Raw genomic sequence first — 21,013 nt, forward strand, 5'->3', positions numbered from 1 at the left:
TAATTATATATAATAATAATAAACCTCTATACTGAGGCTATAGAATTCGTAATTTTTGTTCATATAATGTAGATAAATGCAAATGTGCTCTTAGTCTTATTATTTCTTTCCTCGAGAAGTCGTCAGCTGTTAAAATCATACTCAATACTTTAATTATATTTACAAGACAAATGTTGGACTTATAACAAATTTAGATCTTCATTAGAAAATATAATAATACAACTTCAACGATTGTATGTTGAATAAAGAAATTAGTCTAAAGAATGCATACATATTGGAAGTATTGTGATATTTCATTGAATAAGATAATCAAAAATCAAAAGTTAGACTTTTAAAGTTCCTGACTAGTTCTCGCTGCAACCATTCTTGTTTGATGATATCAGAAGCAAGAAAATGTATGCCAAGGATTCTTACGCTACATGTTCAAATAAAAAGATATATCCTCAAAATGACATTTATGACTGATTCAGCACACTTGTAAAATTAGACGAACATTTTTCTTTTGTTCGAACAACAAATGGTCACGAAATTAATTTGATATGGAAACTTTTTTTTCTAACCTTTCTTCTCATGATTTTGTCAATGTTAATTTTGTGACTATTTATTAATTGTTCAACTAAAAGAAATGCGTTTGTCCAATTTTACAAGTATGCTGAATCGATTACAAATATAAAAAAATTTTGTATCTTTTTATTTGAATATATAACGCAAGAATTTTTGCTGTTTTTTTGCTTTTTACATTATCAAAGACTATTGCAGCGAATAGTCAGAAACCTTAAATTATCTTCTTATCACAATACTTAGATTGCAACAAAAATTACGAGAGAATAAGTTGGTAATTGCAAGCAAAACGTAGATTATGAAAACAGCTATATATATTGTTTCGCACAATATGAGTATTATATATATATTTTTTTTTCACTACTGCTGACTTAATATCAGTGTTTTTTCTTGGTATGTAATGTAATGTGACATTAACAAGACCGAAAGTTGCAGAAATCTTTCACCTTTTACAAAAGCAATATACCATATGCTTAAAACATTATCTCATAAATAACCATATTGTATATGAATTTTTTACATCACTGTTCGGAATTAAATTGCCTTTTTTGATCCTATTTCGGAGGAAACGCATTAGACGTTGCCTCCGAAATCGGTCCGAAAAGTGTATCTAATTCTGAGCACTGTTTTATATAATAGTAACTTTCACATAATCATTGACTCTTAGATTATGGGTCATTCGGAAATAAAATGACCGCTATGTGCAGCGCAGAGCTAATAGTCACGATGCAGCACTTGCGTGCATTTAAATGTTACTAAGTGAGATCTAAACCGGCTATTCGCACACAGTGAGCGCTGAACGTTGGATGCCTTTAGGCGCTGTTTGTACACGATGAAAATTTTCGTTATACACATCTACAGACGTAGTTCACACTTTAACAGTTGAACCAAATTTTTAAAAATTTCATGTGCAACGTACTATAAAACTGCACAAACTCAAATATTACAATGAAATTATTGGAAAATAGTATGTTTGTATTTTTTGTTCAAATATAAATGAGTCATATATTTCAGTTAATTTTTTTATCAAAAATACATCATATTAAAGGAAACCAAATAACTGAAGATATAATTTCTTCATTCTATACTTAGTAGCATTAGCTAAACGGTTCTCTTACATAATATTGCACGAGATAATGTGTATGTGCCGAGTTATAGGTAAATATACAATATCGAGAAAGAGAAACTATGATTGCACTTAACCCATGATTTCATTAAATAGCAAAGTTCTGTTAAATACAAAATTTTGTTATGTCCAATTTATTCTAAAATAATTTATCACCTCTGATAATACTCATGATTAAATATGGATATACATGTGTGTGTGTGTGTGTGTGTGTGTGTGTGTGTGTGTGTATATGATACAAAATTAAAAAATATACTCTTACTTTGATAAATGGTTAACAAGTTTTGTTAACAAGCATAAAAATATGCCTATTGCTGATTGCTTACAGAGCATGATGTACTTTTGTCGTGCTTACGCAAAAGTTCAACTACTTTTGGTAGGGCTGTTATCTGTTCTTTCTGGATTCACAATTACTTGTATTACATAACCTGGCTGTACTTTAGCTTCTTCTATATGCATCTTATCACTCAGCAGTTTACCACCAAAGAACCACCTCTGACGTGAGGGTTCCAAACCTTCTTGACTCTGTAAATATCATACACACAATAATAATTTATCAGTATTCTCCATGCTATTACTTAACTAAATATGATTAACATTTGAACAAACCTGTAATTTTTTCTTAGCGTTACCAATAGTGTCTTTGCTATAAACAGGTAGTTTAACTTCCCCTAAAGTAGTTGATAGTCTAAGTCTTAAAGTTTGTTCTGTTCCTCCATCAACTGGTTCTGTGCAGAATTGATAAAACAAGTAAACTTGACTCATGGTAAAAAGAAAAAAAATACATTATTATACAGAGATACTTCAAAAATTTGACTTACCTGAACAATCAGCAGGGGAATCCCTTCCACTGTCTTCTTTTACAATATTAATTGGGTAAGATAAACAATAAATAGGTACTTGATAACGAGTCCCCAACTCATCGTAACATTCAGTTAAAAAACCACTTGGTACAGAGATATTAGCTCCATCTAATATTGCCTGTGCCAACTGATAATCCTGTGCTTCAGCTGCTGTTGCACCTGCCCTCAATGCATCCCAAATTTCTTTACGACCGTCAAAGGCTGGTGCAGTATCCCAAAATTCATCTCGTTTACTTCTCAGTTGACCTTCAGTTAAAGGAACATCCGATCTCCATCTAATTACCTCGTGACACAAGAGATGATTTTTTCTCGAATTACCTATATAAAAAATATGAAACCTATTATGAATTACTACATACGAAAAAATAAGCAGAAATTAATCTCTTGTTTTTTATTAAAACATATAACAAATGCTGATATCATCATCTAAACTAATTAGTGATTTGAACTAAATTTTACTATAAAAACAGGAAATTACATTAAGCTGAATTTATTAAAAAGTTTTGAGTTAAAATCAACCTATATAACAACATATAATTTTCATATCTGATATCGTTACATTCAAATTGCTATATTACAGTAATTTCAATAATAAACAGAAATTTACATTAATATTAATTTACAAAGATAAATGATGCATACGTTTAGCGGGCAGCATATACCACGAATACAGAGACAAAAATAAAGTTTAAATGAACTTCAAGGTTAGTTGATATCTGATATATTTTTTATGCGATAGATATTTCATCATAATCTTACCCGAATTTGTTCTTGACGAGTTTTCCGATGTGTCATTGACTGAGGCATTTCTTGCCCTGGTTATACCTATGCAGCTTCCCATCCTATGCAACTGGAGCAAATAAACATCTCACTGAAATTTAACAACACTTGGCATGCCATTTTCTTCCATCTTATCCGTTCCGTTGTATAGCCTGGGTTAAGATGAAATTTCATGTAGTAAAGGATGCGTTTCAGTCGATAGTCTGATACCGACCTAAGGGAGAATTCACATTTTGACAGAAAAACAGAATAGCAACAGCCAATTAGAACTTGTGCTAGTAATCGACAGTTCCTGGTTTATATCTACTGCTTACTACCAGCACGAGTCCTGATTGGCTGTTGCTTTTCTGCTTTTCTGTCGAGGTGTGAATTCTCCCCAATTGTAATGTGGACCCAATTGATATGCACCACTAGTGTTTTCAGATATGGTGAACGCTAAAGTGCGTTCCAGTATTCATTGCTAGCATTGCGAATCTACAGTTTATGTCACGTATCTATAGATTTGGAGTGTCGGCAGTGAATATCGGAACACATTTTAGCGTTCACCGTATCTGAGAAACGTATATTAAAAACTCTCTATTGTAGATCCGAGGTCTGTTTTTTTTTCGCTACATTAAAACTGCACTAGAACTGCACTGAACTGAACCGATGCCGCATTGGGAAAGACTAGTACAGAATAGTTCAGTTTAGTGCAAAAGTGCAATGAAGAGGTCTGTTCGTTTTTGCCGCACCGCTTAAACGCTAGAGTGTAGTAAACAACATGGCGCATCACATGGCATTATTTGATTCTTCTGTAATATTAACAATTTTTGAAAATAAAATATAAAGATGTTTCACACATTTCAATATAATGCAAGCCACATACCTGATAGAGACTTTTCGTATAAATTTCCGTTACGCTTACATGCACTTCAAAGCTACACTTTCATGCACTGCACTGACCACACTACCTCGAAAAAAACAGACCTCCAGACTTAGCGCTGACAGCGTACTCCCTGAATGTAGCCACTGTCGTTAAAAGTTACTCAACAGGCCTACAGTTCAGCTAAAACGAACAGACCAGTTGTGTATCAGGCGTGTCTAATTTTATCTACTAGCATTCCAGCGAAAAATAAAGTTAAACGATTGTTCGTGAGTAAATTTGTCATCGCGTTATCGTGAATGTATGTTCGGTAAGTTTTCCGTTTAGGAACATAAAGACACGTAATTTACAGTATAAGAGAGTTGATTAGAATTTCGTCGCAAATTGATCGTCAAGAAATGTACAAATCAAGTCAAGAGCCGGATATACCTGCGGCATTAGGTTTGCTGTCTCACTTAGATAACGACGAACTAAAAGAACTATTAAATAATGATAGAAAATTCGAAGACATCATGAAAGACATAAAACAGGTATGATTTTAACATATAGATAGTATCGATTAAGTGTTAATCAGTTATCATATATTTAATATGAATTAGTTCGCAACCAGAAATATGATTAAAGAAATTGATTGATTTTAATAAAATTAGTTTAAAGATCTCGAGACTGAGAAGGAAATGTTAATGGCGAGCAACAGATCTTTGGCAGAATTCAATCTATCAAAACAACCTGCATTGGAAGAGGACAAACAAATTTTGAAAGAATTAAGTGAGCAAGCTAATGAATTATGTACTAGTGTCAAGGAAAAATTAGATGAAATACGTAAGTTATTGTAGATTATTGTACAGTGCAACTTTTCCTTAGATATTTTTAGTATTGTCAAAAACAAGTCAAATATTTAAGATGTTTAACTTTTTTTTGACAATAAGTATAAGTGGATCATCTTGTATATATATTTGTAAAAGATCAAAATCTAAGCACATACCACATGTGCACACACATACACACACATACACATATAGGTCAAATTAATTATGAGGGAAACAGATATACATAGTTTATGTTTCAATATTTATTACTAATACTGAAAATCTTTAGTACACATAATATGAATTATAGATTTTTACTGGTGATACTTTTACTAGTGAATATTGGAACACAGCGATACAAAAAATTCCACTTTATTTTACAAATGCATTGATGCACTAACATGCGAAGATTAAGCATTATCAAATGATTCTTATTATTTTGTGTATAAAACTATCATGATAAAGTTATTGATTAAAATAGAATACTTTATGTGTGTTACACACACGTATGCATTACTATAATTATTTATACAGTTATATTTATAGGTGACAAGTCAGGTTCTATGACCGCTGATACCGCTATGGACCTATTGCAAGCAGCCACTGCAGAAATTGAAGAAGAATCAGAAGTAAGATATCATAAATATATTGAGATTCATTAATATATTGAATAAAAGAATGTTTAGTCAAAATATTACTATGATGTTCCAATTCCAATATGTAGACAGTAGCAGAAAAGTTTATGACGGGTGATATCGAGGTAGACGAATTCCTGGACCAGTTTTTAACCAGAAGAAAATTAATGCATTTGCGCAAGGTCAAAGTAGATAAATTGAGGGAGCTAATAAGAAAAGGATACTCCACAAGCAGTACACCTGGTTATCCAACCATTTCAAATTTTCCTGGAATAGCACCATTCATACCTTATCCAACTGGACCTGTAGCTATGCCGATGCCACTGCCATCAGGATTGCCAGTTTATAGACCATATTAATTCATATGTAATGTTACTTGTTATATATATTTATTTTTTCTAAAGTATCTAAAAGGCTTTCACTTACAACATAATATGTTTAATATTAATATTCTTTACATATAACTTCTCTCGTGGATTTCATAATTAATTCTTATTCTTTTTATATTGGATAATATATATTGTACAAATATATATACACACATGGTATGTCTCATTCTGCTTTTATCATTCAAAATCTTGAAATCGAGTTAACCTTAAAGTAATTTAAAAAAATTATTTTAATGGCAATGATATAAACATAACTCTCCTTTGAAATTTTACAACTTTTGCTTGAAACATTTTCTTTAAAAAAATTTTTCAAGATATCTGAGTGTCAAAAATAAAATGGGACATCTTGTATATGTGTTATACATTACATCAAAAGATTAAAAGTTCATCTTTCCTGTCCTTGAAATTAAGTAAATTTTAAGAGAGTGTGATATCGGCGAAATGAGGTGATTAAAATCATAATAAGGTGGTTAAAAAAAATTAAAACTCACAGATGCTTTTCATTTTAACCCTTAGCGAAGGAATGCCGCCATATTCGCGAATATAATGTCGCGAATATGGCGGCATTCGTTCGCTAAGGGTTAATATATGTTATAAAAGATAGAGTTATGAGTAATCTTTACAATTATATAGGAGTCGTATACAGGGTGGCTCATTATGTAAGTATTATACAAGCTGTTTTCCTTATAATTATTCATAGTTATATACAATTAGATTAATCCACATATAGTGTAATGTTATCATATATGGCTTCATATTTAGTTATGCAGGGTCATTTATAGTATGTATATTAAATATGAAACTGTATAATCAAATATATCAGATATGTAACCATATGATCCAGTCTGATTTCATATCTGAACATATATGACTTTCATGTCTAATCATGATTCGACTGGATGACCAGACTGCATCAGGTTTACATATTTGATGTATTTGATGATATAGTTTCATATTTGATGTACATATTATGAATGGTCATGACTGAATATGTGAAGCCATGATATATAATATAAAATTATACTACATTATATGCTATAATACTTTATAAGGTCTAATAATATATATAGCTGTAAATAATTATATACTAGGTGTAGAAGTATAAAACCGGAATTTTTTTGTAAAAATTACACGTTTGTTGTTTGAAAATGATAAAAAATATTTTATTCAAAATAATATCCATTGCTATTTATACATTTTTCCCACCTCTCCGGCAGTTTATGAATGCCACGCCAAAAAAACATTTCTTCTTTTGAAGCGAACTAGCTATCGAGCCATTTTCGTACATTTTCATACGAATTGAAGCGTTGTTCAGCGAGAGCGTGTCCCATTGATGCGTATAGATGATAATCGGACGGAGCTAAGTCTGGAGAATAAGCCGCACGCGTTAGTATTTCCCAATTGAACGCCTCGATCGTTTCCCTGACCCGTTTTGCTGTGTGTGATGGGGCATTATCATGGAGCAAAATGACTTTGTGCTGCCTTTTTCCATATTCCGGTCGTTTTTCACGCAATGCTCAATTTAAATCGATCATTTGCTGTTGGTAGCGATCAGTGTTAACGGTTTCACCAGGTTTTAGCAGCTCATAATAGATTACATCCTTCTGATCCCACCNTTGCTGTGTGTGATGGGGCATTATCATGGAGCAAAATGACTTTGTGCTGCCTTTTTCCATATTCCGGTCGTTTTTCACGCAATGCTCAATTTAAATCGATCATTTGCTGTTGGTAGCGATCAGTGTTAACGGTTTCACCAGGTTTTAGCAGCTCATAATAGATTACACCCTTCTGATCCCACCAAACACAGAGCATTGTCTTTTTTCCAAAGCGATTTGGTCTTGCAGTGGATGTCGATGGTTCACCTGGATTCACCCATGATTTCTGACGCTTAGGATTCTCAAAATATACCCATTTTTCATCACCTGTCATAATACGATGGACTTTCTTTTGTATCTGTCGAGCAGCATTTCACAAGTGGTTTTTCGATTTTCTTGCTGTCTTTCATTCAGTTCATGCGGAACCCATTTTCCCATTTTCTAAATATTTCCCATGGCTTTCAAACGAACTGAGACAGCTTTCTGCGTCACATTCAATTCATCCGCGAGTTCTTGTTGAGTTTGAGTATCATTTTCATCCAATAAGGCTTGCAATTCGTCTGCGAACTTTTTCGGTGGTTTCTCACGCTCTTCGTTTCTCACGTCAAAATCACCACTTTTGAATTTTTTGAACCACTCGAAACACTGTGTTTTTTGCCAAGAGCATGTTCACCGTAAGCTTCGACAAGCATTCCATGCGATTCTGCAGCAGTTTTCTTCAAATGATAACAAAAAACCAATGCTGTCCGTAAATCGTAGTTCGTAGGCACAAAACTCGGCATGTTTAAGGTTATAGAAAAATATACCGGTGTATGGAACTTGGGTTGTTGTATGTTGAAAATCTTCGTCAGCTGTTAGAGGAAGATGATGGCGCTGCAGAAGCGGTCTTACGGTCCCTAAACTGATGGCTAGCACCATCTATAGAGAAATTCCGGCTTCATACTTCTACACCTGGTATATATATATATGAGCGCGAGCGTGGCATAGCAGACAGCGCACTGATGGTCTGCTATACTAGCGGTCCCAGGTTCGATCCCGGTAGAAGCCAAAATATTTATGCTCGTGTCTCCTCTCAGAAAGAAGTGGCAACCTCGATATCCGAGAATATCTTGGCGTAACGTCTCTTTAAAATGTGTCGTTCGAAACCGGTGTTAAACTGTAGGTTCCATATGCCTGTGAACAATCAGCATACACCACAGATATATGAGAGAGGTCACCATGTTTTTACTAAGAAACGTAGAACTGAGGAGGATATATATATATATATAAAAGGTCTACCGGAAAGTTCTGTCCGATAGCCGAGTACTGTTTGGGTTTTTCGCCTCCAAAGAAAAGTCATTCTACAGAAATGGAATCCACAAATTACCATCACGCTGGGAAGAGATCATTAATAACGATGGAAATTATATTGTTCAGTAAATTAATAAATATATTGAAAATGTATTATTTTTTTTTATTCAAAAACGGACAGAACTTTCCAGTAAATCTAATATATATATATATTTTTTTTTTTATATGCGATCAAACATGACAATTTTTGCTCGGGTAATCATGTATAATCATTCTTTAATTCATGTAGTTAGTGCTAGTGTAGCATGTTGAATTATATATAATAAGATATAAATTCATATTTCAGCATATCTAATTTTATATAATCAGATGTGATTTCGTCTATAATAGGGCCGTCTGTAATAGCCATAAGATATGCCACGTTGGATGGAGAACTGATCGCAAATGGTGACAATAATTTGAAGTCCAGTTTGGTTGATAGCAGTAATTAATGGAGTTTTCTGTAGATATTATAAACATACATAGCTTATGTTATTACATTCACTTGATTACTTTATTGTTATATTTTATGTTAATAATGGTATTTTAGAATGTTAATATATTTTTGAAATACTGCATCTTTTATACTTATAGTAAGATGTAAGATATACGAATGACTGTGTTTTTAAAACATAATTGTACAGTAAAAAATGCTTTGATTTTTTTTTGTATAATACAGGATATCATAAAAATATATTTTATAAAATTGAATGTATATTTTTATATTTTTTATACATCTCTCTCTCCCTCTTTCCCTTTCTCTCTAAAAATTATTGGCTTTAATTCTTAAATATACCAAATAAAATTCTGTAGAAAAATTTGTTTTTAGCATTTGTGAAAGGGATCAAGTATACAGAAGACACAACATAGAACAAAAATAGTATATGTAATTATATTTAAAAATCATTTCTGTAGAGTACTGTAACAAATCAGTGTTTTTCTAAATATTTTTCTATACAAAATTATATAACTAATATATATTTATATTGATTTAATGTTTCAAATTTATTATTAGCAAATAAGATTAAATATTGATTTGTACATGTAAAAGCTGAGGTAAATATACAAATTTATACATAATAAATAAATAAATCAACTAATTTGTATTCACTTCACTATTTTTTATATGTTTCCGCCTTATGTACTGGTACATCATCATTTCTTATGTAATGTAGCGCAATCATGAATATTAGAGTTAAAAAATAAATGATATATTTTGTAAAGGGAGAATGTTTTTCTTTCTTTTGAATGACGATTTCTTCCGTTTTTTTATATTGTCGATAGTTTTCTCTCCTAATACGATCTTTTTCGAATTGTCTTCCATAATGCTCCCGCGTCCATGCATCAAAGTTGTAGATTTTTGTAACTCCTGTATAGATCTGTTTTCCATGTGCAGATTCTCTAACATTTATTACTGGTTGTTGATGTATCATCATATGCCGATCATAATTCTTACGTTGTTCATGATTACTAAGTACTTCATAGGCATCCGAGATATCTTGGAACTTCTGTTTTGCGTAATCACTATTATTTTTGTCAGGGTGATATTGTAGAGACAACATATAGTATGCCGATTTTATTTCGCTTTGAGTAGCTTTTGGTGTAATCTCCAATGCATCATAATAGTTTTTACGCTTAATATCTCGTTTCTTTGAATAGAGTCGCGCTAATAATTTTGAAGAATTTATTGGGATATATTTAAATAAAAATCGTGTGATGACTGCATGTTTGTAAAAACCTAGATACTGACATGTATCACACAAGCTTTGCGACACAATATTCATTTCAATGGTTTTTTTAGGAAATTTTTCGAAGAAGAACTGTCAGTTTGACAAAATAGCTCGGTTCTTTTCTTTCTCTACTGTAGATATATAACTGTAGATACACTGTAACACCTGAAATCATATGTGTCAATGAATAATCACATTTATTATTAAAAGTAATCATTGTTAGTTTTACACTTTTATATATGTATTAATGTTCAATATATTTTTTCTTTTATGTCTTTTTCACAAGTTGTTATATATATATATATATGACTATAGTCAGTTGTCAGTATTAATTGCTTACTATTCAATGTAACATCTGTTTATGCCGAGGTTATATAAAACTGTCAATTATGGGCTGCGGATATCCCAAAGGCTCGCCTTCAATGCCAGCAGCCATGAGTACTGATATGCTATCTTTCTTTCATTCTCAATTATGGCTGCGGACGACACGTTCATTGCCAAGCTGAAAATTGGAATTTCGTGTGGTGGCCAAATTTTTTAAATTTTTTATTTATTTTTATTGTGCTCAAAATAAGTTAATATATTATTTATATGCTTTTATTATTATGTACATAGGATTTATGTACTCTAAATATCTATTACGCGATAACGCGTGATCGGCCGTTTGTTGAGAACTCGCATCACGCGTGATTGGCAATGAACATGTTAAAGCTTGTCTGCATTGCCAGCAACTCGGTTAAGGCCTGTTCTGAAAATGACGCCGTATGCCGGAATCGGATGTCGGAACGCAGTCGATGAGGGAAACTCATTTTTGAAAAATAAATCATCTCATTGGACCATCGACTACGTGCTGACATCCGACATATTGTAGAACAGGTTTAAGTACTGATATATATATTGGTATTATATTCGAGAATATATTCGAGATTATATTCGAGATTATATTCGAGAATATAATACCAATGTATATATAACCCATGCATATCAGTGCTTAAACTATATACATTGGTATTATATTCGAGAATACACATTTAGAATTTTATATGTACGCTTTATATACTTCATTGTGTATATAAATTTCTTAACTAGTGCAGCCAGTTTAGCTAAAAAGAACGGACCAATAGATCGTTCGAATCAATAGACCAATCATTGATTAAATTTAAATCATGATAGTACAAATGGAAACTAAAGGCACTTTTATCGATAAAGGAGAATTCAGAATACAGAATATATAGGGTCTGTTTTCTGTTAATATTATATATTTTAATATTCAACTCTATTTATACATATAATATATATAATTGTAGTTTCGGTAATTATTTAGCCACATGAGCACAAATATCGATGAAATTGCGTTTATTCGACACGTTTCTGCACGAAACAAAAGAATCTGGCAGAAAAATGTGTCGCTCTGCCCCGTGAAGCGAGTTATTAATCATCAAAGTTGACGACTTGACAGATTAGGAAACCTGTCATACCGACGAAATGTTGCGATATGAGCATACTCCGTGGTTATATTCGCGTGCTCTGCAGTCACATGAGGTCTGTTCGTTTTCTCTGCACCGCTGAACTAGTGCAATAAGTTGAAGTGAGAAAACATATACTTGTCTCGCTTCAACTTATTGCACTAGTTCAGCGGTGCAGCGAACAGACCTATGATTATGTGAAAAGTGTATAAAATTTAAGCAATGAAACAAAAGAAAAACACAAAAGTTACATATTATATGTAAGGTCGTATGCAAAAAAAGTTGGGCCTGTTAGAATTTTCACGCCTTACATATAATAAAGAAGGATTAATAGATTTTTTGATTCAGCATGGTGTTTTAGCAAGTATAATTAAGTGTAGTCAATGTGGTAATGATATAAATATTGATAAAAAAACATTAACGTTCTGATGTTGAAAAAGATATGTTATAAAAAATATATATAAAAAACGTATTTCCAAGCAATGTGATTTTTCCAAAAATGCAAGAATAAGTAGTTGGTTTAAAGTTATCTTGACTAAATATATCTTGACAAAGTTCAAAGTTATCTTGACATAGATATAATTTGCAGAATTATTGCATGTTTTCTAATGTTAAAACATTCACGTCAAGGTGACACACAGGATGAAATTAGTGTATCGTCAACCACGATTGTTGACTGATTTCATTTTTGCAGAGAGGTTATTATATTTTATTACTTAGATTGTGTATACTTAAGAAAAGTATAGTAATATATGAAATAACGTTAATATTATTTTTACTCATAAGTCTGTGTGTTCTGGGCTGAAAAACATACCGAAAAGCTTGATGGCCCAGAACATACAGTAGAAATTGATGAAGCAAAAATTGAGAAATGAAAGTATAATTGTGGAAGACTTGTCAAAGGAAATTGGATTTTTGGAGGGTACGAATGTCATTTGAAGATTTTTATCGTTCCAGTATGAACAGAAAAAACACTTCTAGTGTGTATCAAGGAAGAGATTTTGCCAGGAACTGGCAAACTATCATGTCAGTTGTTGAAAGTCTTATAATTGCTTGAACAATAAAGGCTTCTCCCATCATTTGACAGTAAACCATTCGTACAACTTTGTCGAAAGTGGTAAGAAATATTTAAAGTAGCTGTGTTTTAAAATAGTTATTTTGAAGTAGCTATTTCCTTTAAATAGCTATACTTTGCCATGCATAATTATATTATTAATATTTCATTGTGTGTATATTGTAATATATTGTAATATAAATTTTTTAATTTACAGGTGCATATACATAATATATAGAGCATATTTGGAAAGAAGTTCGGGGAAATATTCCAAGATACGGAACTGGATCTGAGCACGTCCTTGGATATTTGTCTGAATTTCTCTTCAAACGCGCCTATAGCCGACTGAAATGCATAGAAATGGGCCCAAAGAAAATATTCTTCGACATCATTGCCGAAATGTATCCACCAATTTTCTTCCACACATCAACCAGAAACATCCTGTGAGGAACCAAGTACCAGTACTAATTGAAAACACATTTTTGTTCACATCACTATTTTTTTTATCAATATTCATATTATTACCACATTTATTACATTGTATTTATATTGTATTTGCTACAACACCTTCCTGAATTTAAAAATCTATTAATCCTTTATGCAGTTATGTGTAATGTGCAATACAATATTATATATTTAGTTGTATGTATTTATATATATTTTTATATACTTAAATATATTTAAATATATATTTAGTTTTTATTTTGCTCTTGAAACTGAAATCTTTAGTCTTACTAAAGTATATGTGATGAGTCTATCTTATACTAAAATTGAGACGGTGAAGATTATCATACGCAAGATATGCCTGATAAATAGAAACGAATATAAAAAATAATGGAGTAATTATAAATTTAGATAATATTTTAAATAAGTAAATTATAAGTTAACAATATACCTTGTGTAGTGGTCTTTGCTAATTTTCACTATTTTCATTTTAGTATAAAACAAACTCATTGCACAAACTCTAGTAAGGCGAAGATTTAATACTTATATTTATTTAATACCACGATTTCATACGGAGCATGCTCATATCGCAACATTTCGTTGCGGTATGACAGATTTCCTACCTGTCAAGTCATCAACTTTGATGATTAATAACTCGCTTCACGGGGCAGAGCGACACTTTTTTTCTGCCAGATTCTTTCGTTTCGTGCAAAAACGCGTCGAATAAGCATAATTTCATCGATATTTGTGCTGATGTGGCTAAACTAAATATTTATTGTAGTTTCTTATTCCAAGTATATTGCAATATCAATTGTTTTATTATATAAATAAAGTTGAAATAATTTTGTGTAAAAATACTTTTTGTACTAAAAAAAATTATACATATAAGTATATAATATATATATTCTAGGAATATTATTTGTTTATAGGAAAACTTTTAGTAAATAGAGAATAAGTTATATAATATTAATGTTATAATTTCCATTCAAGACTGTAATTACTGTATAACATGTTAAAAGAAACAGACTAATAGGACAATATAACAATGTTAACTTTGTATTTTGAATGATTCAAAATAAAATTCTATTAATTTCTCATATGATATTTCAAATGATATCTCAATGGAAATCTCACATGCGAAATTTTGTGGAAACCTCATATGACTTCTCAATGAGATTTCCGCTTGTGTTTTCCATGTAGTTAACACTTATGATTTCAATAGAAATTTTTCAGTAGGATATATATTATTCTGATATTCTAAATAAATTTGCTGTCAATTTGCCAGTATACTATCAATACTAAAAATATTTCTAGGTATTGATGAGAACAAAGTTTTTAGAATTAATTTTTGTTAGACGAAAAATCCAAGATTTGGATATTTTATAGATAAGTTTAAGAGTTCAAGTTTTAATTCGATACAACTATACGTTGAGTAAACAAAAAACTATCATGATTTAATCTGGTCTGTAAATAATCATGAATCTTTATACCGTATCATATAGCGCTCTCAATCGTGGAAGTTCAATTTACGCTATCGCACACACATACATACGCTAAGCAGTAAGTCTTTTTATGACTACGTACGCACACAGATGTTTAACTGAAACTTTTTATACACTTCAAACCGGATACTGTCGATAGTTCAATCGAGTCTGTATCGTAAGAACAATGCAGCTTCATCGCAGAATATTGATTTACACACTCGGATTTCTTCTTATAACCACGATTGAGTCGTACGACGATGCCACAGGATATTCGTCGCCTCTGGAGAGAAAATTGACGTTAAAATTGAAAACGGCAGCAAGGCTGAAGCACAATTTCGGGAAAGTCCTGCACGAGTTACCGGTAAAATAATCTTTTTGCTTAGCGTATTGAGCGATTGTTTAACTCATATTTGATCCACCTCATTCCATTTCACTTCTTACAGGTACTGAATTACGAATTTTATCACTCCGTAAAGACCATCGGAAATTATCTCGGAAATGGAGGATCATTGATCGAGTGTCTTGAAATTTTACCGTCTGTGATGTATGCATCTATCAAAGAGCAAATGGGCATTATTCTAGGATCCATGGAAAACAATTTGCCTAAGTATCTTATACCAACGATATCGTTGCTCAAACGATCCTTCCTGGAAGGTGTTTTGGATGCTAATGAAATCTATAGGCCCAATTGGGGGCCTCTGAAAAGCGACCTGTTGGAAAAAATCCCTCTGAAAGAATTGCAGGAAGCAGTTGCGCCTTTGAATTATCGCGAGCCTATCAAGGGTTTTAAAGGACCTTGGCCAAAATTAATCGGCGAAACAGCATCGTTAATAAATGATAAAATCATCCCTTCGCGTCGAGAACTAATTGCATATATATTGTTGAATCTGAGGATACCCGACGCAACGGCGGAAATCAGGGAATCGGTTGCGCATCTCGTCGAATATTTACAACAGGATAGCGAGCGTGAATTATTCGACTTCAAGACATTCTCTGATCCGTACGAATTAGTGGCCAATACCATTTCAAGTCTGCCTTTGAGGAACGAGACGCTAATAGCTGCAAACATCCTTCTACCGTTTCTGAAGAAGCCCGCGGTATGTCAAAGGATATCCGAGCTGGACCATTACTTTCGCAACAACGTTTTTAATTATACTCTCCTACTATCTCGGGAGAGGATAATTTCTAAAACAAGAGCTGGTTCAGCGCTTATGTTCGTGCTGGAGCAAAACAGCGCAGAAGTGCAGGATATCGTGAAACAATTCTCTCCTTTCGAACATGTAGCCTGGAAGAATCTTTTGTTAGCTTTCATTAGTCAACTTAGGCGTCATCGAAGCCATCTGAGCAAGGTGTCCGACGTAGTAGATAATATTTATGGTGAACTTGTATTGAGAAACGTCCGGAAACGTTGGCGACTCTTGAGAAACCAAGTGATCGCAAAGACGGTTTTTTCTGCTGTAGGAAGTAGAGAGAGCTCTGCCAGGATTCAAAGACTTCTCGCGGACGTAGGTTTGAACAAAGACATTCGGCCGACAAACTGGCGCAAGGCTCTTACTTTCGCCTCAGATGATGACATCGGCGGACCGATAAACGCTACACTGAAGACGCTGAAAGCTCTATTAGCTTCGAGAATTCTCTCGTCTGATATCTTGAAGGCAAACGTCGCTGAGTTGGTAGATGTGTACGATAATAGGCTCGAACGGTCCAAGTGCGGCGGTCGATTGGAAAGCTATCTAACTAATTTAACTCATACGGGAATGAGAATCGATGAAAGTGTAAAAATTGCAAGCATAGATGTCAAAGATCTTCTCCAGGCTCTGCGTGACCTGGACATCTATACTGACGAGTATAAAAGCTTGCAAAGCTTCTTGTCACGGGACGACCTGGAGATGAAGATAGGAAAGGTGAATGTGAATGCATATCCTACTAGGGGTAGATTGTTGTATCAGTTGCTGCAGATGTTGGAACACGCCATTAACGTAGACAACGATTTACGTTACCTGGCTAAGCAATTCATCGATAACGTGGCTTACGATGGCTACGGCGCCGGTATTCTGTCGTTACGCTCTACCTTAGTTTGAGAGTATGTTTGATGAGCATGTTTTGTGTTATGATAACTGAGAATGTTATTTTATCATACGGTATATCTTTTCTAATTATTTAAATTTTAAACTATTAGGTTTCTATACTAAATTACTTAAGATTATTTAATTACTATTTAACTATTTTAGAAATTATTTCTCAGAGACAGACAGTTCCCATAATTTCATGAGTTTTTTGCGCATGATACTTCTCAACAAATACAGAATATAACTATTATATAGTAGAGATAACACGTAATATAACTGTTGTTAATGTTGATGTTATTTAATCTTCTTCTATAACAATATAACTGTGTTTTAAAATTATTATAATGCTTATTATTATAATGTTATTCACTGGTTATAACAATATAATAGCAACATAACTTAAATATAACACGTTATATAACTTAAATATAATACGTTATATAACACCTTTATATACAGATATCGTGGACCGTTTGTTAGATGGTGTTTATCGAACGCACAATATGATATGCATTAACGTATTTAAGAACAGTGATCACGGTGCAGCAAAACTCGTATCGTGCTGTCCATTTTCATAATGAAGTGGTACACTTTTGGATTATTAGTAATTGCTTTCTCCACTCCATATCCTGGAGAAAGGCATCTCGATGTAGGTGAAAGGACAACAGATCAGCAACTCGCGTTTGCCAAGGCGACTATAGTCCTCTAAATAGGGCTTAGTATAAGAGAGAAAAAATATTATTGGTCTGGTGAGATTTGGACAATCAGACGTGACGATATATTGACGAGTTCAACTTGAAAATAAATCTTGTCTTTTGATATAAAAATTGTCAATTTTTTATTATTTCTATTATATTTATATTATAGATTTTATACTAAAATTAGTCACAAATAAAATTACAAATGACAATGTTAAACATGATAGGCCGTATTAATTTAAAAATACGTCATTTGAAAATTCTATAATTATTAATATCATATTTCATATAATTATATACATCTCTTTTTGCACGAGGTTACATATACATAATGATAAGCAATCTATTCACGTGATATTACATATACACTGAGTTTCAAAACAGTTTAAACGCTTTTTTTTTCTATGCAATTCAGAATGCAAACGATAGTCCAATAGGATAATTCGTTGGAAAAATATTTTTTAATATTAGAAAAGTAAGTTCTCTCATTGAATCACCATTTTTGCATTCTGAACTAATCGGAAAAAAAATTCAAACCGTTTTGAAACCAAATGTATATTCGTTTGCAGAGTGGTTTGAACACGTTTTATGTGATGTACTTTAGAATATAGCCTATGTCCAATGGGAGGATTTGTTTTTCAGTAATTCTTATAAGATAAACTTTCTTATTGGATGCCAGATGCATCTCAAAATGAGCTGAAAAAAATATGTTCAAACCATTCTGGAAACAAGTATATGTATGTAATTACATGATATACATTGACATAATATGATGAAGTAATATTATGAATATACTTGTTTCCAGAATNTTCTGGAAACAAGTATATGTATGTAATTACATGATATACATTGACATAATATGATGAAGTAATATTATGAATATACTATAAAAAATAAGTACTACTAATACTACTACTACTACTAATAAAATCTCTTAATTCTTCTAGGGTTAATATACAAATGTAAAAAGTTTGCATTTCCATATTGGGAATAACTTCTATATTGTTGAGTAACTTCTATCGAATACCAATATCATAGTCATTACATCATTTCATATAACAATCGCACGTTATATATGTGTGAAAATATATTTTTGTTTTATATGTTTAAAATCATTCTTAACTTCTATAGACACGTTACCGCACGGTGTAACACGACGTTTAATTTGTTCCTTAATCTGGACATTTCTTGTTTAAAAATTCAGTCAAAAGCAATAAAATTCAATATATCAAATAATGTGTGCCTTATGCTAACTCAAAAAAATATTCGTTAAATGTCAAAATGAAAAAAAGTTCAATATGCTGCAATGCATATAAAAAATATATAATTGTTGCGATTTAAAGTAATGTCTATGTCATATAATTAAATTACAAAGCTAGATTAAGGCCATTGAATACGAGTACATTATTATTAGCTCAATGCATTATTAAATATTATTAAAATTTTGCGCACATTTGATTGGAGAACATTTTGAAGTGCCTAAAGAAAAGCCATGATTGGTCTATACGGCACTCCAAGGCATTTTCAGCATTTAGATCGCATCCTTAGTAAATATTTGTAGAAATCAAAGTAAACATAAATAATCGTTATAGTACTCCGATCAGTTATTTAAAAGAAAAATAAGAATAAACCAGAGATTTTCTTCATTTTACGCGATAATATTTTAAGTTATATATTTTATTAAAACTTTTTAACATTAAAAATCACAAAGAAATATTTTCATAATCTATATTCATTTATCCAATCTATAATCACTTATCCAATCCAATAGTAATATTGCAATATCCGTTTGGTAACTTGACTGTGTTATAAATAAAAATTACGGGCGCTGTTCCACGCAATTAAAGATGAGACACAAAATATACAACATCATTCACATATGCCTTCGATTTTTTCATGTGTTTAGCAGTTGTTTCGAGCAACATTTTCGGTCCTTTCGGATGTGTACAGATAAATATGGCTTTGAATCGTGATGTGACATTCATAGCGAAATACGTCCTTCTGTCACCAAGGCCGAATGATAACTGAGGCTTTCTTTACAAAGTATCCTAGGAGAAAACTCCCTCCACTTGCTCCCGTTGGAATTTCCTGTATAACGGTTTATAGGTAAAAGTTTCGTCGGACACACTCTTATCAAACAGACTGTATATTGGTACGAAGCATATATATTAAAATTATATATTGTAATTGACATATATATGGAAAATATGCTGTGCAACCTAAAAATGGTTATTAAAACATAACAATGTTTTTGTGATAATATTATATTTTCTATGCGGCATTATTGTTTGTCATTTTAGAGTTGTGTTAAATGTACCTACCTGCCCTGTGTAATTAGCCCCGGCCTCTCTTATGTATATACACACATATATTACGATTAAAATATAATAATTAAAATTGTTACTAAAAACTTCTAACCAGCTATATTCGTTTCTAGGGCTCATGTTTCTTATGACTGTTGTTTAATGAAGAAAACGAAAACGTTTTCAAAGCAGAAGTAATATTTAGACAGGTTTACATTTTGTATATTTCAGTAAAAAAGATTATCTACTTATGTATAATACGTAATTACAGCAGTTATTACTTACACACAGAGGTTAATATATATATATATAAACCTATTATTCTTCTTATAATCCTTACTCTTCTTTTGTTAATTGCATGTTACACGTGAGTAGATAATCCCTCTTTACTGACACACGAAACGTAAATCTATAAAAAGAAAAATACTTTTGCTTGGAAATTTTTATAAATATTTATTAAAATCAATCAAATTATTGTTTATTTCGGGCTTTTAAGCTACTGTATTTTTAAAATATAATGCAGACAACACTTTTTCAGGCAGATTCAATCTCCGTGCTTTGAAATACACAAAATATGAGTTTAAAAGAAATCCGTGAAAAGTTATTTTTTTTAAGATTTATTTTCTATATTTCAAACACAAACTTCAATTATTGTAACACCATATAAATTAGCGCGACTTTCTATTATTAAGAAACATCTATGAAATGTCTTTCTCTCGATTTTTGCTGAAATTATTTACGCTAGTAGAATAACTACGATTAACAAATATGTATTTCTTTTATCACTGAGATGCAAGTTTTAGGGATATTTAAACT

General features: G+C 31.9%; 5 protein-coding genes and 1 long non-coding RNA gene across 9 annotated transcripts in view; 3 read left to right on the plus strand and 3 right to left on the minus strand.

Moving 5' to 3' along the window:
* Nucleotides 1-538: 538 nt before the first annotated feature.
* Nucleotides 539-3,575, minus strand: LOC106751566 (ubiquitin domain-containing protein 1). The gene is made up of 4 exons (XM_014632479.1): nt 3,310-3,575; nt 2,509-2,868; nt 2,297-2,415; nt 539-2,212 (listed from the first exon to the last, which is right to left on the minus strand). The coding sequence occupies exons 1-4, from the start codon at nt 3,389-3,391 to the stop codon at nt 2,051-2,053; spliced, it is 723 nt and encodes a 240-aa protein (XP_014487965.1). The 5' UTR covers nt 3,392-3,575; the 3' UTR covers nt 539-2,050.
* Nucleotides 3,576-4,119: 544 nt separating this feature from the next.
* LOC106751567 (vacuolar protein sorting-associated protein 37B) lies at nt 4,120-7,087 on the plus strand. 2 transcript variants are annotated; one of them, XM_014632480.1, is made up of 5 exons: nt 4,135-4,461; nt 4,545-4,722; nt 4,843-5,014; nt 5,548-5,630; nt 5,726-7,085. In XM_014632480.1, exons 2-5 carry the CDS (start codon nt 4,591-4,593, stop codon nt 5,993-5,995), a joined length of 657 nt encoding a protein of 218 aa, XP_014487966.1. In that variant the 5' UTR covers nt 4,135-4,461; nt 4,545-4,590; the 3' UTR covers nt 5,996-7,085. The 2 variants fall into 2 exon arrangements, with proteins under 2 accessions (XP_014487967.1, XP_014487966.1); XM_014632481.1 differs by having other exon boundaries at nt 4,120-4,722; nt 4,843-4,960; nt 5,726-7,087.
* A 2,918-nt stretch (nt 7,088-10,005) lies between these two features.
* On the minus strand, nt 10,006-11,324 carry LOC106750619 (dnaJ homolog subfamily C member 30-like). 2 transcript variants are annotated; one of them, XM_014631096.1, is made up of 3 exons: nt 11,306-11,324; nt 11,020-11,181; nt 10,006-10,844 (listed from the first exon to the last, which is right to left on the minus strand). In XM_014631096.1, exon 3 carries the CDS (start codon nt 10,731-10,733, stop codon nt 10,065-10,067), a length of 669 nt encoding a protein of 222 aa, XP_014486582.1. In that variant the 5' UTR covers nt 10,734-10,844; nt 11,020-11,181; nt 11,306-11,324; the 3' UTR covers nt 10,006-10,064. The 2 variants fall into 2 exon arrangements, with proteins under 2 accessions (XP_014486582.1, XP_014486575.1); XM_014631089.1 differs by lacking the exon at nt 11,306-11,324 and having other exon boundaries at nt 11,020-11,206.
* Nucleotides 11,325-12,569: 1,245 nt separating this feature from the next.
* LOC106750634 lies at nt 12,570-13,885 on the plus strand. 2 transcript variants are annotated; one of them, XR_001374967.1, is made up of 3 exons: nt 12,570-12,843; nt 12,932-13,262; nt 13,417-13,885. It is a non-coding gene; the product is annotated as an uncharacterized LOC106750634 (long non-coding RNA). The 2 variants fall into 2 exon arrangements; XR_001374966.1 differs by having other exon boundaries at nt 13,103-13,262; nt 13,417-13,849.
* Nucleotides 13,886-15,249: 1,364 nt separating this feature from the next.
* On the plus strand, nt 15,250-17,286 carry LOC106750683. The gene is made up of 2 exons (XM_014631186.1): nt 15,250-15,488; nt 15,571-17,286. The coding sequence occupies exons 1-2, from the start codon at nt 15,312-15,314 to the stop codon at nt 17,206-17,208; spliced, it is 1,815 nt and encodes a 604-aa protein (XP_014486672.1). The 5' UTR covers nt 15,250-15,311; the 3' UTR covers nt 17,209-17,286.
* A 2,704-nt stretch (nt 17,287-19,990) lies between these two features.
* The window catches only part of LOC106751441 (protein phosphatase 1 regulatory subunit 15A), a 6,490-nt gene continuing 5,467 nt past the window's right edge, over nt 19,991-21,013 (minus strand). The window contains exon 4 of the mRNA XM_014632332.1: nt 19,991-20,606. The gene's annotated coding sequence lies outside the window, so the exon portion shown is untranslated. The remainder of the gene's footprint in view (nt 20,607-21,013) is intronic.

Source organism: Dinoponera quadriceps, unplaced genomic scaffold (genome assembly GCF_001313825.1).
Source record: "Dinoponera quadriceps isolate SergipeBrazil2010 unplaced genomic scaffold, ASM131382v1 scaffold46, whole genome shotgun sequence".
Classification (NCBI taxonomy): Eukaryota; Metazoa; Arthropoda; class Insecta; order Hymenoptera; family Formicidae; genus Dinoponera; species Dinoponera quadriceps.